Consider the following 19,060-nt stretch of genomic DNA (forward strand, 5'->3'; position numbering starts at 1 on the left):
GGTGAACAATTAGATAGCACTCAGTCTAATATACCGTACATTTGTTAATCAGCTGACCATACTTACTTTGTCAGGTCTCAGACAACGAATGATTAGCATCCTCTGGAACCCTTCGAGTTTATCTTGCCACTCCTCAGGAAATTCCTCATGGTGAGGATTCTGAAAACACAGACAATTCTTGAACCCCAAAAATGGCAAAGAGGGATTATAATACTAAACAACAAAATTGAAAATCTTCAAAAGATTCAGTTTCATGTCACATGGTTCAAGTCAGGATGCAGATGGTCCTTGACTTATAACCGCATTTGGGATGGGAATGTCTGTTACTAAGTTGTGTGGTCATTAAGTGCCCAATTTTACGACCTTTTTTGCCATACTCATTAAGGCAATCATATTACTCCTGGACACTGCAACTGACATAAATACATGCTGATCACTAAAGCACGCCGAACTGCAGTCCTGTGACCACAAGAATGCTGTGACCGTTGTGTGAGAAGTAAGACTGTCAAAGGATCATAAGCTGAGAACTACAACTACCCATATGCATCTGCATGAATCATTCTTTACAGTCCTACCCTCAGCCTCACACATACAGTACGCATATATGTGTTTATTTGACTGCATGCACGTCTCCAAATTAAGCTGAAACTTCACTTTTTAAAAAATGAGCTATCGTTCATGAAAACTCAAGTGATAATTATCTGGTGCTTAAGGTGCCAGAAATTTTTTTGTTTCGCTACAGAAGATTAATATGGCTAGCTGTCTTAGGAAATTCATTCAAAACACTTCATGGAAATCTCCAGCTCTTTCTCAGTCATTAACTCCCAATGAAAAAAATTGTCCAATAATTTATTCTGGACCATTAGCAAACAATTTCCGTATCTAAAAGTGTGGTTAACCAGCAGTTATTAAACCATTATCCTAGGTCTCAGTGGCACTGGAACTATTGTCAACGGTATGATGACAGCTCTGCTTCCAGTCTTCTGGGGTGGCTTCTCCAAAAAAAATTCTGCAGAAGCTTCCTCCTTTTTCTTCTTTCAGAATGGAAGGTTTTCCAGCCATCTGCAACTAACATTAATGGAGGGGTCATTCACATTTACCTGATTTTTAATTCTAATTTATTTGACATGCTGGGGTCAAAACATTAACTCACTTGCCTCAAAGGAAGTGTGCTCTGTCATGAAACTGTAAGTCATTTCCCAGTTTGCTCTCTGTGTTCTCTTTAACAACATACCAAACTAAATATTTTAGCCTCACCTGAACATATGAACCCGTTGTAGATTGAGAGCTAAAGTAAGTGATGCTTCACTGGAACCCATAGATGCTACTTTAAACCTAGCACACGCATGGAGAAAAACAAAGGCACTGGAGGGGGAACAGACCACTTCCTCTTCACATATGAAGTCGCTAATAGAGGAGTAAGACACACATCTTTATTGCCCAGCATCTAACAATTTTGCTAGACCTCAAGAAATGGCTTTTCCCTATTCTGTTCCATGGTAAGCAGTGGATTTGGAATCATTCAAGCATACTCGCTAACTCTACTACTTAGAAACACAGCAAATGTATTACCCTCAGATAGTTCCAGAACTTGCAGTGTCTCCAGTTGCCTACCCAGCAAAAAACTGAGCTATGAACAATTTGGACAAAGCAATACTTCATCAAACTGGTTCATCAAACATTTCTTATTAATATCCAAAATTAATAATTATGCATGAGTGCCCAGAGAAGAGATTTATAAATATTCCAATAACTTTGACAAGAAGGAAGAAAGTCTGAAGGTTAACACAGTCTGGTTTCCAGCTTTATGTCAATTTAAAATAAAACAAGCCTTAATTGATCAAAGCCATGTTTGGTCACCACACTATAAAAAAGATGTTGAAACTCTAGAAAGAGTGCAGAGAAGAGCAACCAAGATGATTAGGGGACTGGAGGCTAAAACATATGGTGAACGGTTGCAGGAACTGGGCATAGCTACTCTAGTGAAGAGAATGACCAGGAGAGACATGATAGCAGTGTTCCAATATTTGAGGGGCTCAAGCTATTTTCCAAAGCAGGCCAGACAAGGAATAATGGATGGAAACTGATCAAGGAGAGATTCAACCTGGAAATAAGGAGAAATTTTCTGACAGAACAACCAACCAATGGAACAGCTTGTCTTCAGAATTTGTGGGAGCTTCATCACTGGAAGCCTTCAAGAAGAGACTGGACTGCCAACTGTCAAAAATGGTATAGGGTCTGCTTGGGCATGGGGTTGGACTAGTCACTAGTCACTAGATGACCTACAGGGTCCCTTCCAACTCTGTTAATCTGTATCTAGAATCAACAGCAATCTCACAAAGGTGAATGTTTCAAAAACAGAGCAATAAAAAATTAGTTCCTTTGGAATTAAAAATTCACCTGGATATAGGACCAATCAGAAACTGGCTTTCCAGAAATATGATGAGACAGTCCAATTAGCAATTAATTCTGCTACAAAAACAAAAGTTCTGTCAGATCCTATTTGGTTGCACGTGAGCTCCTGAAAATTATGTTACAGTGCTGATCACTTAATTCCTGAACATACCAGATGCAGCTGCTGCAAAATATCAGAATATCAAATATCAGTCCTTAACCTGCTAGTCCTGAAGCACATCTCCATTAGATTGGTGCTGGCCTTGAAAATCTGCATTGATATGGAGCCTGCTTTTCATTAAAAGTAATTCTAAAATGGGAAACTATAAAATAAACCAATAAAAGTGCATCAGAAGTAAAAAAAACAGATCATGGCAAGGCTGGAACTACAATAAAAAACAGCAGCATATGAACTGTTTTGAATTTTTTCCTACTAATCTAAAAGTTGATATTTTTCAATTAACAAAATGATTACCAATAATTGTAAAAGTAATGATTGTCCTTATAAACATAGTTTAGAATACAAAAATAAAGATATATGTGGGAGGGTTTAATGCTGAAGCAAAGATGAATGCTTATTTAAATGAGGAATGTACACCAGATAATTACAGACCTACCAAACTATCATATACAGTTTTCCATCCTTCCTTCAAGCGTATAAATTCCTTTCGAATACTTCTGAACATTGGCAAATCATCCAAGCGGCAGATTTCATCCCATGACTTCTGGGGAAGCCAGGGGCAGGGATTAGAATAAGGATTGTCCAGGCCTATCCCTCCTGTTAACAGAAACTTCCACTCATCCTCATTAATCTGCAATAATTTCAAACAAAATAAATTACTTAAAACTTTGAAATTCAAAGATGCAATTGTTTATGCAGCCAAAACCAAGTTCAGAGACTGTATTTTTCCAAATTTGTTAAAAGTTGCATCTGATTGGAAGCTGATTCTTTACCTCGAGGCCTCTTGTACTAATGACTATCCTGGACAATCGTGCAAACATTGAAGAGAATAAGTAGAGGGAAGAGAAGAACTATTTCTTCCCTCAGTTTTTCCTTGGGCAATGCTACCAACTGAACTCAAATGGAGAAAAGCATAGTAAGATGCATGGATTCAAGTTTCAACGTTTCAGTGCAACTCTGCAAATTACTGGAAACGGGAGCTTTGGTTGCTACGCCAATGCCGTTTTATGGTCAGAAGACAACCATTTTGAATCTGAGGTGACAAGGGCGGGATCAAATCAAATCCTTCCAAATCTGTAAAACTAGGGATTCTAGCTTGGTCTTTCAGCATAGCTGCAAGGACCAACCATCCAGGAGGACCCAAATGTTAATGTTGATCTGCGAAGACATGCATCATTTTAAAATTGTCCCTAGGGTCCAGATGTTCCGCAGTCCCAGGGCATTATGGGTATTTAATGTTGTAATTACCTATTCTGATACAGTCATTATTGATAAGAAAATATTTTGGTAGGCCTTCTTTAAAAACAAAGTTCGCCCTTGCCTGAGGAACTGTTACTCAGGCAAAGACCATTTTGCCTTATTTCATCGTCCTTCATAAAATTTTGTTTGTCCCCAGATCACTTGTTATGTTTAGATTAATATATCAAAAAGATATTTCCAGGAAATAGAGGAGACAAAATGCTTAACAATACATCACTTTCGGTGGTTGAAGTATTTTAGAAAGAGAACATTTTGGTGAGTTGGTTGCTTTACCTCCTGTGCCTCAAAGTTTTTCCTTTTGTATGTTGTCTTCTCCTGGAAGCTTAAGGCAGCTAATGTGGGGAGAAAGTAAGCTTTTTATTCCCATTATGGCCCACTGAGATAAGTTGGTTTGAGAGAACATGACTAACTTAAATTCCCAAGCAACCCTGTGGTCAAGTGGGAAGTTAAACTTGAAGGTCCCCAATAACTGAGTGTCCCCAATTAAAAAAAAATCAACCACATTTATACACACATAGAAATATAAACACACACCCAACCAGTGATACACGGCATCGTATACTTTCCCTGTGGGTACCTTCTGAGCCTTGTCCCATCCATTGCCCATCCCCTATAGTAGTAGCAATGGAGGAAAGCTTCAAGATAAGGAAGAGCAGAGGGCTTGATGCTGTCTGGATTCTGGAAGGAGGGAGAGAAGCAGAGGAGGCTCGATCCTGGGATAAAGAGGGAAAGATCATTGTTTGGAGAGAAAAGGGGGATCTGATCTGGTGCTGGTGAAGGCTGAATTAGGACAAGAGGGAGAAAACAAGCGAGCAGCAAAGAGATAAGTTAGGGAGGAATACAAGGCTAGGTGCAAGCAGAAGAGAAAGACTGAAGGAGATGGGAGCAACAGGGCAATGAACTGAGAGAATGGCAGGATGGAATGAGGATACAGAAAGAAAGAATGTTGAGAAATGTGTGAATGGGGCAGGAAGGGGCCAAGGGGCTGCTCCAGTTTCTTTAAAAGTAAGCAAGCAATTCTGACAATTTTTGCCCTTTTTACTTTCCTGCTGGAATTCAGAGCTTAGAAATACTTGGGAAAAAAACTAGAGTATCAGACATATGGTACCCCATTATGCAAAAATCCCATCCAGTAATGTGTTTTTAGCAGCACTAACCAATTTATCGTGCTTCAGAAGATTTACATTCAGGCAGAAGGAGAAGAGCAGCTTGTCTTTTTCAAAGAGCGAGCGGCAGATGTTGACATAGAGGGAGTAAGTAAAGTGATCTCTGAGAAGCCTCAGTCTGAAAGTATTAAAAAAAAAAAAAATAACAGGGAAGGAATCTAAAAGACAACACTGTGGCAGCCACAAGTCTGAAGATCTTTGAAATTTCAATTCTACAGGAGTAATCTATTTTTTCAATTAAATATTTTATTTTTAAAAAGTTGCACAAGGAACCCCACTAATCCTTCAGGAGATACCCTTCAGAGCAAGGGTCTCCAACCTTGGCAACTTTAAGCCTGGAGGACTTCAACTCCCAGAATTCCTGAAGTCAACATTGCCAGAAAAATAGCTGGCCCATTTAAAGTGTCAACAACTTGAAACTGTAAGTAATGGGTCCAAAGTGAGAATAAATTGGTCCAAACACAAAAAAACAGCAAGCAATCAAACATCCAAAAAGTACAGAGAGGATAAAGGGGATGGGGAGGCTGAATTCAAACATCAAGTTTGTGTTTATTATTTAGCAGTCCCAAGCTACAAATGAATATCACATAAAATCTAACACTGAACTCAATTTTCACAGCACATTATTTTTTAAATGACTTTTCACTGAAGTCAACTTAAATGCTGTGTCCAATTAACTGAAGATAGTGAAATTAGTCAAGCTAGGTTTGCCTAATTTTCTCAAGGTTTGCTATTTAAGTCCTACTTTGGTATTTTTATTGAATTATTAAAGAAGAACATTTGGAGGGGAAGGAAAACTTTGAATGAAAAACTTATGAATGTTCCATTCGCTTTCTTTCTTACACAGTTCTTCAGAGTGAGGCATTTATCACTTTTAAAGTATTTGGTCTCCAATACTTCAAACTTGCACAGGTAAAAATATGCCCACAACAACAGCTTCTTTCTTCATAGAGCTTGCTTGAGCATATTGAAAACACATTATAAAGGCATACATTCCTTTTTTTCATTTTATCAGAACTTCAACATTGAAAACCAAAAACACAGACTTGTTCTGTGAAGCAGAACAGAACAGAACTGTTCCATACTCTTTCTGCATAAAAATTGACTCCTGCATATCCACAATTCCCCCGTCTCCCTGATATACAGGGAGTCCTTAACTTACAATCACAATTGAGCCCAAAATATCTGTGGTTAAAAGTGAGACACTTAAGTGAGTTTTGCTCCATTTTACGACATTCCTTGCCATAGTTGTTAAGTGAATCAGCGCAGTTGTTAAGTTAGTAACCTGGCTGTTAAGTGAATCTGGCTTCCCCATTAACTTTGCTTCTCAGGAGATCGGGAAATGGAATCACATGACCACAGGACATGCAACTGTCATAAATATGAACCAGTTGCCAAGCATCTGAATTTTGATCACATGACCATGAGGATGCTGCAAAGGTTGTAACTGTGAAAAATTGTCACAAGTCACTTTATTCAGTGCCACTGTAACTTTGAACAATCACTAAATGAACTGTTGTAAGTCAAGGTCTAACTGTAATTTAAGATGGTTGCCGTTCTGCACTGTTACCCTTAGAACAATTTTGGAAAATAGGAAGTGGCATACAAATCCTTTAAGCAAATAAATAGTGGGAATCTGAAATCTATCACAAATAAGCTGGAACTCTATTAACAGATATAGATTTGCTCACCCTGGCTCAAATTACAATAAAATACTCTTTTGGGAGGGAGGAGCACATACTTAACCCAATGAAATCAGTACACATATGCTAATTTGATTAAATATAACTTGATTAATATATAACTTGATTCCAGTCTCAGGTTAGTTAGTAGACTTAGAAGAAAATACCATCTCCACCTGCCTCTGTATTGGTTCCTATCTTGCCCAGTTTTTTTGTTAATTTTTAATGTTCAAGGTTTTAATGCTTTATATTGCAGTTTTATGATGCTGTAGGCCTTGCAGAGTCACTCGACAGTGAGATGGGCGGCATAGAAACTTAATAAATAAATTTTATCTAGAACTTTTCAATATAATAAACAGCCTAAGTAATAAAAACTAAAAATCCCAACCCACCCGCTCTTGCTGGATGCTTCACAGTTAGAACAGATGGTAAAAGCAACATTAGCATCGTAATTATTTCATATACCTTTCTTGCAAAATATCTGACTTTTCTGAGTTGTCTATAGACATGATGAAGAGGTTGATGAACCAGGTTAAGGAATACTGGTACATGGGCTCAATATTAGCCAGGTCAGCAATTGAAAAAAAGAGGATTGATGAATGAATTGCAATGGGGCGGTAGCCCATCCGGGTAGCATCTATCTTCTTTTCCGTTTCTTCTGCTATGGCTTGCTTTTCCGAAATTTCATTAGCCAAAGCTTTAGAAGAGGATAATATCTTGATAGCAGTCTCGTCTTCCAAAATATTTCCTTCAGACGATGACAGAACTTCTAAAATTTTGTCCTCTATTTCCTGTAGCTGTCTATAACAGAAAATTAGGTTAATACCTTGTAGAAGCTGCGAGTGATCTGAAAATGATTTGATATAGTCAAGGGATCCTAGAATATTAATTACTTTAGAAACAAAACTGGAACTGAGGGATTAAATCTTTGACAGTTATTTTAAACTGTAAGGTAGAAAACAGACACAAAATTGATTTTGTACAATAATTTCTTGACCCATTCCAGCCAATCAGCCAAACACACAAGTAGTCCTCGACTTATGACCACAATTAAGCCCAAAATTTTGTTGTTCAGGACACATTTGTTAAGTGAATTTTGCCCCATTTTATGACCTTTCTTGCCTCAGTTGTTAAGTGAATCACTGCAGTTGATAAGCGAGTAACCCAGTTGCTAAGTGAATCTGGCTTCCCCATTGACTTTGCTTGTCAGAAGGTCTCAAAAGGGGATCACATGACCTTGGGACATAGCAATGGTCATAAATATGAAGCAGTTGCCAAGGATCTGAATTTTGATCACATGATCATGGGGATGCTGCAAAGGTCATAACTGTGAAAAGTGATGGTCATAAGTCACTTTTTTCACTGCCTTTGTAACTTTGAACGGTCACTAAACGAACTATTGCAAGTCAATAGTACTGTAGGTCTACATCAGCTTCCCTAATTTGATGCTTTTCAAATGTGTTGCACTTAACTTCCATAATCCTCATTAAAATTTAAAATATAATAGAGTTCATCTGTTGAAGAAGCCCATTTTAGTGAAGTCACAAGCTTTTCACTCTTAGAAAAAGTTAATAGTGGGCTCAGTTCAATCCCTACCTCCTAAATCTCTCTGATCTATGCTAATCTTGGGGAAAGTCTGAGTTGCTCTTCTCAATGGCCAGGGATCTTTCATACCGTAATTCTACTCTGTCCCCCAGCTGCCATTCTGAGCTGCGTTTTATATTGAAACTAATGAAGTCCACTTTGGAATGCAGCAGTCTTTCCTAGTCTGGTACTTTTCACATGTTAATCATCAACTTCTCAAGTGTCCACTCACAAGAAAGGTTCATGATTATGGTATTTAGAAAAATAAAGCATGAGGAACCTCTGTTATCAAACAGTATCTACAATCTGATCTAGTTTCAGTTATTTAGTACAGCATCATGCAGTAGCCAGATGTCTCTGGAAAGACTAAAAGTCAACATTAAAACATTGGCACTCCCCCGTTTCCCTTTAAAAACTATTTAATAGCCTCTGAAAAAGTAGGAGATGCCATACAACCATCATGGACAGCTTGCATTACCCTCCATTAAGGTGCTGAAGTCCTTTATAAAACCATCTAAGCTAGTGACCATTATTGAGTCTTGCAATGATAAAGTCTACCTATGAGCTGTCCTGTGGGTGGTTTTATACAGCTATTTAAACCAAGATAAAGACCCAATGACTCCCTTTGTACCACATGCTAAAACTCAGTTAATATAAACCTTCATTAGTTTTCTTGTGGTTTAGCATATAATAGGCATAGAATCATTCAATGGTACAGAAGGCATTATAAATTACAGAGGAAAATATGGAATGTCAAAAAAATCACTTAGCATATTTCAATTGTTTCAGTGAAGGATTCTCTGTATAAACATAGAGACACTCATTGGCCCTTTATAGAAGACTTTTGAAAAGCCTTATTTGAAAGAGAAATAATATCCTCAAATGTTATGGAGAATTCTCTGCCAATAAAGCTCAAGAGTACATTTACAGAATAATTTTCACTCTTTTGGCTTCTCAATTACCTACAAAGTCAGACCACACTTTACAGTGAACAGAAAAGGTCTTGTTAGTCCAAGAATTTTCACAATTCTTACTTTTCCAGTAACAAAGTCAACTACTTTTTATCAGGAGCTACACAATTAATGATTATATACAAGTAATCCTCAATTTACAACCACGTTAGAGACTGTAAAACCTGTTGTTAAGCAATGTAGTCATTAAGTGAGGTATCACATGGCCATACCCAATTTTATTACCTTTTACCACAGACATTAAGGAAATCACCCACTGTCATTAAGTGAGACACCAAATGACTGTGATTTCCTACTAGGTTCCCCATTGAGTTTGTTTGTTATAAACCAGCTGAGAAGGTTGCAAATCACTTAGCACTACCAATAGCACTTAGACTTATATATTGCTCTCTGCTATACAGTAGAGCTATACAGTACTCTCTGAGCAGTTTACAATGTCAGCATATTGCCCCTAACAAGCTGAGTCATCCTCATTTTACTGACCTCAAAAAAACAAGGCTGAGTTAACCCTGAACTGGTCAAGATCAAACTCCTGGCAGTGGCAGAGTTAGCCTGCAACACTGCATTCAAACCACTGTGCCACCACAGCTCACATGACTGCAGGATGCTGCAACTGTTGTGTGAACCAGTTCCCAACAGCCCAGAGTACGATCACATGACCACTGGGGAACTGTGACAATTTTCAATGTAAGGACCAGTAATACATCACTTTTTTTCAATGCCATCATAAATAAAATTAAATGGTCACTAAATGAATGGTGGTAAATCGAGGACTTCTGTATGTTAATTACTTTCTCTCTGTAGAACATTATCATTCAGTTGAGATAACTTTCTATCTAATAATATTTTGATACTTTTTATTTTCAGCTCCTTGTAAGATCAGGGCTTGTTTTTCTTCTTCCAGATCTGGCCTCTCTCTTGCAACAACTATTCCAAGCAGTTGATCTTGCATCCCCTCTGAAGTTATCATGAAATTTAACAAAGTTACCTGAAAATTTCAAGAGTTCCAAATTAGAATTAGAACCAAATAAGCCAAAACCCAATAGTCAACACCAGTTATCCAAATAAGATATTTAAACTTCAGGATGCTGTGATATATTCTAACATAATGGTCCCCAACATTTTTGGCACCAGGGACCAGTTTTGTGGAAGACAATTTTTCCACGGACAGGGGAAATGGTTTCAGTTTCGTTTGCTCACCCATGCTCCCCTCCAGCGCTGTGGCCCAGTTCCTAACAAATGGGGGTTGGAGACCCCTGTTCTAACACATATCAAACATTTCTGAGAAAGAGAAAAGAATTACTTCTGCTTTTGTCTGAAAGTTGTCCTCTTCACCATATGGAAGTCTTCTCCAAACAAGTACTTTCAAAATATATTTTCCTGATTTCTAGAATTCCCATACTTGTGTATAGCGGGTGGAAATTCTCACAAATAGGAAGTGCTAGGTTGGAGTAGACTGCCATAAAGTAATTCCCACCTTCTGGTCAGAAAATAACAGCACTCTATGCCCAAAGGGACCATGGGAGGACTTGTAAAATCAAGTTAGCACAGATCATCATGGAGAAAATCTACCCATTTGGTCATTAAGAATTGGCAATGACTTGACTGCCACATAATGAAACAAAATCTGTGGGTTGCAATTTGATAGACTAATTAGCTTTCAACTCAGCTTTTCCAGAGAGAGTGATATCAAGAAAAGTTTTGCCCTATTTATTTTGGAACTGCAGAGTTGGCAAAGTCTGATTGATGGGAACTCCTACCTCCAACTTCCTGTTCCACAGTTCCCTCCACCCCACCCCCACAGAAACCAAGGCACTTTGGTGCTTTTTCTCTTCTTCTTCATAGTGGCTGTTTGGTTCCTCCCCCTGCCCTCCCCCTCCCAAAAAAGCAAAAGCAAATATGAGAATTGCTGGGTGTCAATGGATCACAATGGGGTTTTCACATTCCTCTAGCAATAGCAATAGCACTTAGATTTATATACCGATTCCCTGTGCTTTACAGCCCTCTCTAAGCGGTTTACAGAGTCAGCATATTGCCCCCAACAATGTGGGTCCTCATTTTACTAACCTCGGATGGATGGAAGGCTGAGTCAACCTTTAGCCGGTCAGGATCGAACTGCTGGCAGTCGACAGAATTAGCCAGCAATACTGCATTCTAACCATTGCGCCACCATGGCTCATAGCAGTAGGTTGGGAGGCCGAGTGTAGTGAAAAGAGCAGCAATAAAGAGATTCTTACATCAATATAGAAAAAAAGTAAAGAAAATATAATAGAGGAGCTTTTAATCTACCGGTGGGATTTACCCTGGACTTTTGTTAGTGCCAAAGATGAGTATCTGTTCAGAACAAAAGAGAACCTTTAAAATTGATCCATGGAACATACATTCAGTCTTTGTCATTTTTACTGCCTTCTTCCCATTGTTAGATCCTTTGTATTAGTGTTAATATGCTTAAATATTTTTAAATTTATATATAATACACATAATCACTCACATATATGTCAGAGGGAGAGAATGGAAAAAAGCATCTGCTCATATTAATGTTATATATGCATTATCATTATGAGCCACACAGTGGTTAGAGCACAGGACTGCAGGCTACCTCTGCTGACTGCTGGCTGACTGCAATTTGGCAGTTCAAATCTCACCAGGTTCAAGGTTGACTCAGCCTTCCATCCTTCAGAGGTGGGTAAAGTGAGGACCCAAATTATTGGGGGCAATATGCTGACTCTGTAAACCACTTAGAGAGGGATGTAAATCAGTGTGAAGCGGTATATAAGTCTAAGTGCTATTGCTATTATACTGTATATGCATGCAAATGCATAGGGAGAGAGTTAAGGAAGGGATTGTGATACTTCTAATAAGATCAGCCACTTGCTTATGAAACAAAAGCCAACCGCTTGAGGTTCCCAGGCAAAATGCTCACTTTGACGGAGGTTTCTGGGAGGTAGTGGGGGTTTCGCAGCTTGGTTGTAATGTAAAAGCGAAAGTCCGGAGCATATTCAATGGTAGAATCCCCAAGGCGGATGCAGATGCTGCCACCTTGCTTGAAAGTCTGCTTAAGCAGAAGAGGCTCCAGAATGGGGTCCAACTCTTCACCGACATTTTCTAACAGCACTTCGATTCAGCCAAGAAATTGAGATGAACCGTAAATTGACAAGATGCAAGAACAAAGGACACAAAGCATACACGCTGTTATAAGTACATCAGTAAACTGAAGAGGAAAGCAGTCTTGAAGACTGTAGCTGTAATATTTAACACAGGAAAGAATAAGGTACCTCTATTATAAAATTTGGAAAATAAATGGTTGGAAATATAGTGCCTATTTATTTATTTATTTATTTGGAAATTTATATTACTGCCTATTCGCACATGGTGACTCAAGGCAGCTTACAAGAATATAAAAATTCATATAAAAACAATAAAACTAATAAAAAGAGAAAATCATATAATAAATTAACAAAATAATATAAAATTACCCCCACCCACCCCATCCTGGCCACAACGCATCACACGAGTCATTTCATGGGGTCCATCCCGCTCTGCGTCCCCCAGGCCTGCTGGCAGAACCAAGTCTTCAGCGCCTTCTGGAAGAGTGTTAGAGTGGGGGCCATTCTAATCTCTGGGGGAATGATGTTCCAGAGAGAGGGAGCCACCACGGAGAAGGTCCTTCTTCTGGGTCCCACCAGGTACCGGTATATCTCCCTAGGGGATGGGACCTGCAACATTCCTTGCCTCCCTACTCCAGTGGGTCGGATAGATGTGAACAGCAAGAGACGGTCTCTCAGATAATCAATAAAATATTTCTTATACTTTTCAGATAGGAGTGTCCAAAGAGATAAAATTATGCAAGTTGAATGAGTAAGAGTGTGTAGGAGATGGAAGTACTAGATGATAACAAAGACCAAGTATAGAACTGAATCAGCATGTCATGAGATATATAAGGCTTTAAAAGCAAAGCCTAAAAAGAAATTAAGATAAACTTCCTTCAGTTCCACAAGGATGTTATAAGTGATGGATAAACCTGAGAACATATGTACAATATGGTCAAACTCCATCAGTTTTAATTTTGTTCTTCATATGGAAAATACAATCTGTATAATGCCAAAGATATATTTATTGTGGGAAATATTAGATGAGGTGTTACGTCCTAAATCCGCACCTGTCTATAAGTTTTTCTTGATGTGGAGGATTGTTAATTGGTTTTGAAATGTAAAATGTTTTATCATCTGACGCATTTCATTACATCTAAGTGATTCCAACTATTGTAAAAATTAATCATGTACTTTGAAAATTTGCAAGAAAAATCTACTTTTAAAGACTTGATAGCTTACCAGGTGTACCAAACTGAACACAGTTTTCTAGTGTTCGTACAAATTCACTGTCACTGAGCTTTATGACATGCAAGCTGTTGGCTTTTTCCATATTTTTCACCCATTTGTTTGCTTGACCTTGAGGGTCAATCATAAGTGGCCATCTTCTTGCATTTCTGGAGAGAGAAAACAGTGAAATATGTCAACTTTGTGAATTTGCATGGCACATTTATTTGGGGTTTTATTATGTATTTGATTTTTTATTTCCACTCAATCATATCCAATTCTCAGAGACTGCCTGGACAAGTCCCTGCAATTTTCTTGACAAGATCTTTCAGAAATGGTTTGCCATTGCCTCCTTCTTAGAACTGAGAGAATGTGCCTGGCCCAACATCACCCAACCGGCTTTGTGCCTAAGGTGGGAATAGAAATCACGGTCTGCTGATTTCTAGCCAGAAGCCTTAACAACTATATCAATCTGTCTCTCGTACTTGAACGCATTTACAAGATCCCTATATGGAAATAAATGTTTTGTGATATGTACCAGTGCAGAACAATATCAAGAATTTTGTCTTAAGTATAGAACAAAAACAGGAGGTGATTACCTATAAAGAGCTTCTTATTATGGAAAGGGGGGTAATGTATTTGAAATCTTTAGATATACTGAGAGAAGAAGGTATAATTTATACATGGTTTCAGTACGGTCAACTTCAAGCTAGATGGAAGGAAGATCAAAAAACTGGCTTTGTGCAAAATGAGGAGAATTTGGTAAAACAAATTAGAGATCAAAAACAAATGCATATTAAAAGGTTGTATAATGCTTTATTGGAAATAGATTCTGAGACGGAATTGGTTAAAGACTGTATGATTAAATGGGCACAAAATTTTCAAGAGCCAGTAATGATGGAGACTTGGGAAAAGATTTGGATTAGAAATGTGAAATTTACACAAGCACAAAATTTAAGAGAAATTTTTTATAAAATGTTTTATAGATGGCATTTAGATCCTAAAAAATTATCATGTATGTATTCTAATGTGCAAGCTAAATGTTGGAGATGTGACTGTGATGATGCAACTTATTATCATATATGGTGGACTTGTAGAAAAATCAAAGCATTTTGGATAAAGATTTGGTGGGTGATGCAGAATATTCTTAAAAAGAGACTGAAATTTACTCCACAGTTGTTCTTACTGGGTATAACTACGGACTGTACAGTTGCAGAGACTAAATTGATTTTGAACTTGATAACAGCAGCAAGATTGTTGGTAGCACAACACTGGAAGAAGGACTTTTTGCCTACTATTGATGACTGGATATTGAAAGTAACTAATTTAGCTGAAATGGCTAAAATTTCAGCATATCTGAAGGATCACACACAAGAAAGGTACATACAGGACTGGAGAAGATGGATTGATTATATACAAAATAATATCAGACCAAAAAATATCAAATAGCTTATGAATGATTTCTTTTATTTGTATAAGCGTTATATAAGTGATATTAGAAGTATTATGTTTAAGAAATAGGATTTTATATATGGGGGGTTAAGAAATTTTTTTTTAGGGGTGTTAGTTTAATGATTGGTTATGCAATTTAGTTTATTGTTAAAGGTCAATAGAAATACCTTGTGTTCTGCTCTGGGAAGTCGGGGAGGGGGAGGGGGGTTGGGAGGGGGGGTTGTGGGGAAATTGTGTTTGTTTTAAAACTTTTTCAATAAAAAAAAAAGAATTTTGTCTTGACTTCCTGTAAAGAAGTACCTATTTCCTTCCAATTTTATGCTTTCACTATCTGGGCCCTTGCAAAAGGAAACAAACTAGCATCTCATAGTCCACAAAGGTGTGAGATATAATCCAAGGGGAAAATAGAACTCTCCTCTTTTTGTAGAAATGACTAGCACATGCCCTTCATTCGGGCTTTTTCCCATGCTAGTTATCGCTATCCACCCAACAAAAGAAAATGAATGGGTGCTCCACATTCCTTTCATATAGGCCTTCCTGCATTCATCAGTTATGTCTCGATTTGAGTGCAATGTTGACTTCACTCCTCAGATCACTAAGCAAGCAGATCTGTAGTCAACGCAAGGGGAGTTCTATATGCAAATGCTAATCCACATGGCCAACAGTCTTAATCATCCAGTTTATTTGAGTGATTTAAAGAAGTTAAAAGTATATAGCTATAGGCCACTGTTTATATTTTTCCACAAATACATAAAGATCAGGAAGGTAGAACTGGTGGTGATCTTAGCATGGGGCAGGATCAAGTAGCCTCAGGACCCTCCCTCTGTCAAGTGAACACTGAAGAACATTTGTTGTGAATGGATCTGGAAATGGAAGTAGGTATTCGCATCTAGAACACTGGCTTGTAATTTGAGATTTCGTCACTGCAGGATGAAAATTTAGAGAACGATTTAAATGTGAAGGATTATGTCCTGAGAACTTTTGCATGTGAACCAAGCTCTTCACTACTGAACATTGCATATTATGTTTTTTAAATGAAAAAAATATACTATAGTACCTTATGGCGCCCCTACAAGTAGAAAACAGCATACAATGCTCTCCAAAGAAATAAATTATGCCTATCTGAAGCTTCTGTTACTTACGTGATAATAATACCATTATCAATGGAAAATAAATCAGAAGGTAACCCAGCTATGTTCCAAGCTCTAATTTTCACGGCTTCTCCTAAAGTTGTAGTTAGAGAAAAATCATCTGAGCAGGGAATGCCTCTGGCTTTGCATGTCAATATCCAGTCCCGGCCTTGATTCTGAAAAGGAAGAACGCTAATCATTGGGCAGCTATTCTGAAAAATGATTTTAGTGTAATGAGGCTCATTGGCAGTATCAATGACGTGTCACTCTTTGCTGGGACAAATTTGAGTTCCTTTTAATTGCTTTTAATTCAATCCCGACTACCTTAATGTAATAGTTACAAAATTATTGCCAAGGAATATTTTAGTTATTTATTTAATGAAACTTAAAATGAACCATATCCATTTTTTTGCCTTTCACCATCCAATTAGCCCTGATTTTATCCATTTCTTCCACAATGCCCTTGGGGAGAAACATCATAATCATGCAGCGAACTCAGAAGTGTACATAGTGAAAGATACCAGATACAGTTTATCAACAAGGGCTGAAATCCAGAGAGATGTACACACCTGGTATTCTGGAGATTAGACATCATGTACTTAAGGAAAGCTACAGTCAGAGGCAGAAGGCTTTAATTAACAGTTTATGACACTAAAAGTTACAGTGCAAAATAATTGTTTCAGTTGTTAAACAGTATGACTGAGTACACTTCTAGGGTCAATCTAGAAACACATGATAGTGTGGGATATTCAATTGGAATTTCTCAGCATTTAGTTTAGATGGGTCAGAGGCAGTGGTGGGTTGCCCCCAGTTTGCACTGGTTCTATAGAACTGGTAGTAAAACCGGCGGGAGGCTCCGCCCACTGACCCTGATGTCATCAGAATGCTTCTGTGCAGAAGAGCGTGCATGCGAGCAAAGTGAGCACACGTACGCGGCCCCGTTGCAAACCGGTAGTAAACGTAAGTAGAACCCACCCCTGGTCAGAGATATATATCATTCATCCAGATGGGTCAGGTATGCTTCTATCCAGCTCAGGCGAACCGGTAGCAGCGACTGCGGGAGGCTCCACCCACCCGCATGAACGTCATGCCATCACTTTTTTGCAACACTCTTTTGCATGCGCAGAAGACTTTGTGCATGCACAGATGACAGCACGCGTGAGCGAAGCGAGACAACATGCGGCACACACACATTTACAAACCGGTAGGGAAAGTAAGTGAATTTCACCCCTGCTTATAGCCTACATCAAAATCTGTTGAACAGCAACAGAAAACTGATTCATGCCATGACTGAAACAGACTTATTGGAAGAGAGGTAAGAAGCATGCACCGGGGTGGCAGGGGGAGACTTAAATATGCACAGAACTGTTAATGAATAATGTAAAGGAATGTGTGTGTTCTGATGCAGTTGATGCTTTTGTTTTTCTGTCAATGTGATTTAATGCTTTTGTTTTTTTTTAAAAAAAGCAAGATGTTTGCACTGCAAAGCATCAGGATTCTTTTAACAGTCTAAGCTGGAGACTGGTAGCTTTGAATATTTGTGCAAGAGCAGGAAGCAAAAAATTCTAGCAAAGCAGGCTTTTCACCTGTTTTACTTTTTCTCATGGAAAGATGGAAATGAGAACTGAAAAGGAAGGCAGAATGGCTAGAAGTCATCTGATTTTATCTTCCTTTTCCTTGGAATCCTCCATCTCACAGAGATGGAGTTTGGTTGTTCTGGGCAGGACACAAATATCCAGACAGAGCTGTTCCAACTTCTTCTTTCCCACAGAAACAAATATAATTCATAATAGGTAGAAAACAGATTTACTTTCAAGAGGTTTCTACATTAACAAAGTTGGAAATAAGGAACTAAGGAAACTAAATTGGATGGCAATTTAGTAATGGAAGTGAATATGCCTTCAGAGAAAGTTAAGCATTTTAATGTCAATCAACTGGAAGGATCTACTCAGATGGCCTATATGTTCATAGAAACCTGCCATGCCATGGAATAAATTAGCTACACTGTTTGAAATGTTGAAGCTGGGAATTTATTACAATATAAAATAACACTTCAAAAAACTTTGAAATTGCTTAGGCAGTAACTCCAAATGTTAATCTTACTCAAAACATTGATTTAAGGATAATTGCCTGTCACTTGTTAATAAAATCAAGTTAACTATGGGGAATTAGAATAACTTAAATCTGTTTTGTGGGAGATATAAAATCAACCATAAAAATATTCTTTTTTCCTACCAGAAGTATTGCTTGTGTTTCATACTTACCCTCTACACATCCCCATTCATTTGTTAAGAAATTAACAAAGGGAATAATATTGTTTATGGATGGAGGAATTTCAGAAGAATGAAAATGACTGCACAATGCTTCCCTCCAACACAAAAGCAAAACGTAGGATTCAAGTATCAAATATTTTTTTATTATCATCCCTATAAATGTCTAAATTTTATTATACCTTCTTAATAGCTGAATTGGCTGCATTGGTCTAATGAAGGAAAACATAATTGTGCAGCAATAGTTTGCAATTTGGGAGAGTCATAACCTTAATCGAACTTCTCCATGGGCCTGAGTTATGATGTATATTAGTTCTGATCCTGCTAAAGCATTATAATTAATTCCCACTGAAACTAGGAAAAGATTTAAAAATCTCCCATGGCTTCCAATGAGACTGTCACAAATTGTTGTGGGCTGAGGTTAGAATCTGTTATATTTCAGAAATATGAAAATCAAAATTCTGTCTATATTCCTTGAACTTTTTTAGAACACCAAGAATTTTTAAGGCTACTTACAAATGTTTCTACATGGTGTACCTTATCAACCTTAAGAAATGATTTATACGGAGAACACAATGTGTAACTAACCCTATCAGTGTGTTGCCAATTTAGAAACAGTTCTTATGAACAATTCAAAAATGAGCCAAGAAATTG

At 37.9% G+C, this 19,060-nt stretch overlaps 1 protein-coding gene across 1 annotated transcript in view; it reads right to left on the minus strand.

The window, feature by feature from the left end:
- The window catches only part of DNAH7 (dynein axonemal heavy chain 7), a 155,482-nt gene that overhangs the window by 25,881 nt on the left and 110,541 nt on the right, over positions 1-19,060 (minus strand). Inside the window, exons 46-53 of the mRNA XM_060688081.2 lie at positions 16,149-16,312; positions 13,570-13,724; positions 12,162-12,352; positions 10,093-10,226; positions 7,149-7,484; positions 4,993-5,119; positions 3,012-3,206; positions 67-159 (exon numbers count right to left, since the gene is read on the minus strand). Coding sequence (XP_060544064.2) covers positions 67-159; positions 3,012-3,206; positions 4,993-5,119; positions 7,149-7,484; positions 10,093-10,226; positions 12,162-12,352; positions 13,570-13,724; positions 16,149-16,312 — 1,395 coding nt within the window. The remainder of the gene's footprint in view (positions 1-66; positions 160-3,011; positions 3,207-4,992; positions 5,120-7,148; positions 7,485-10,092; positions 10,227-12,161; positions 12,353-13,569; positions 13,725-16,148; positions 16,313-19,060) is intronic.

Source organism: Pantherophis guttatus, chromosome 1 (assembly GCF_059756535.1).
Source record: "Pantherophis guttatus breed Tessera chromosome 1, ASM5975653v1, whole genome shotgun sequence".
Classification (NCBI taxonomy): Eukaryota; Metazoa; Chordata; class Lepidosauria; order Squamata; family Colubridae; genus Pantherophis; species Pantherophis guttatus.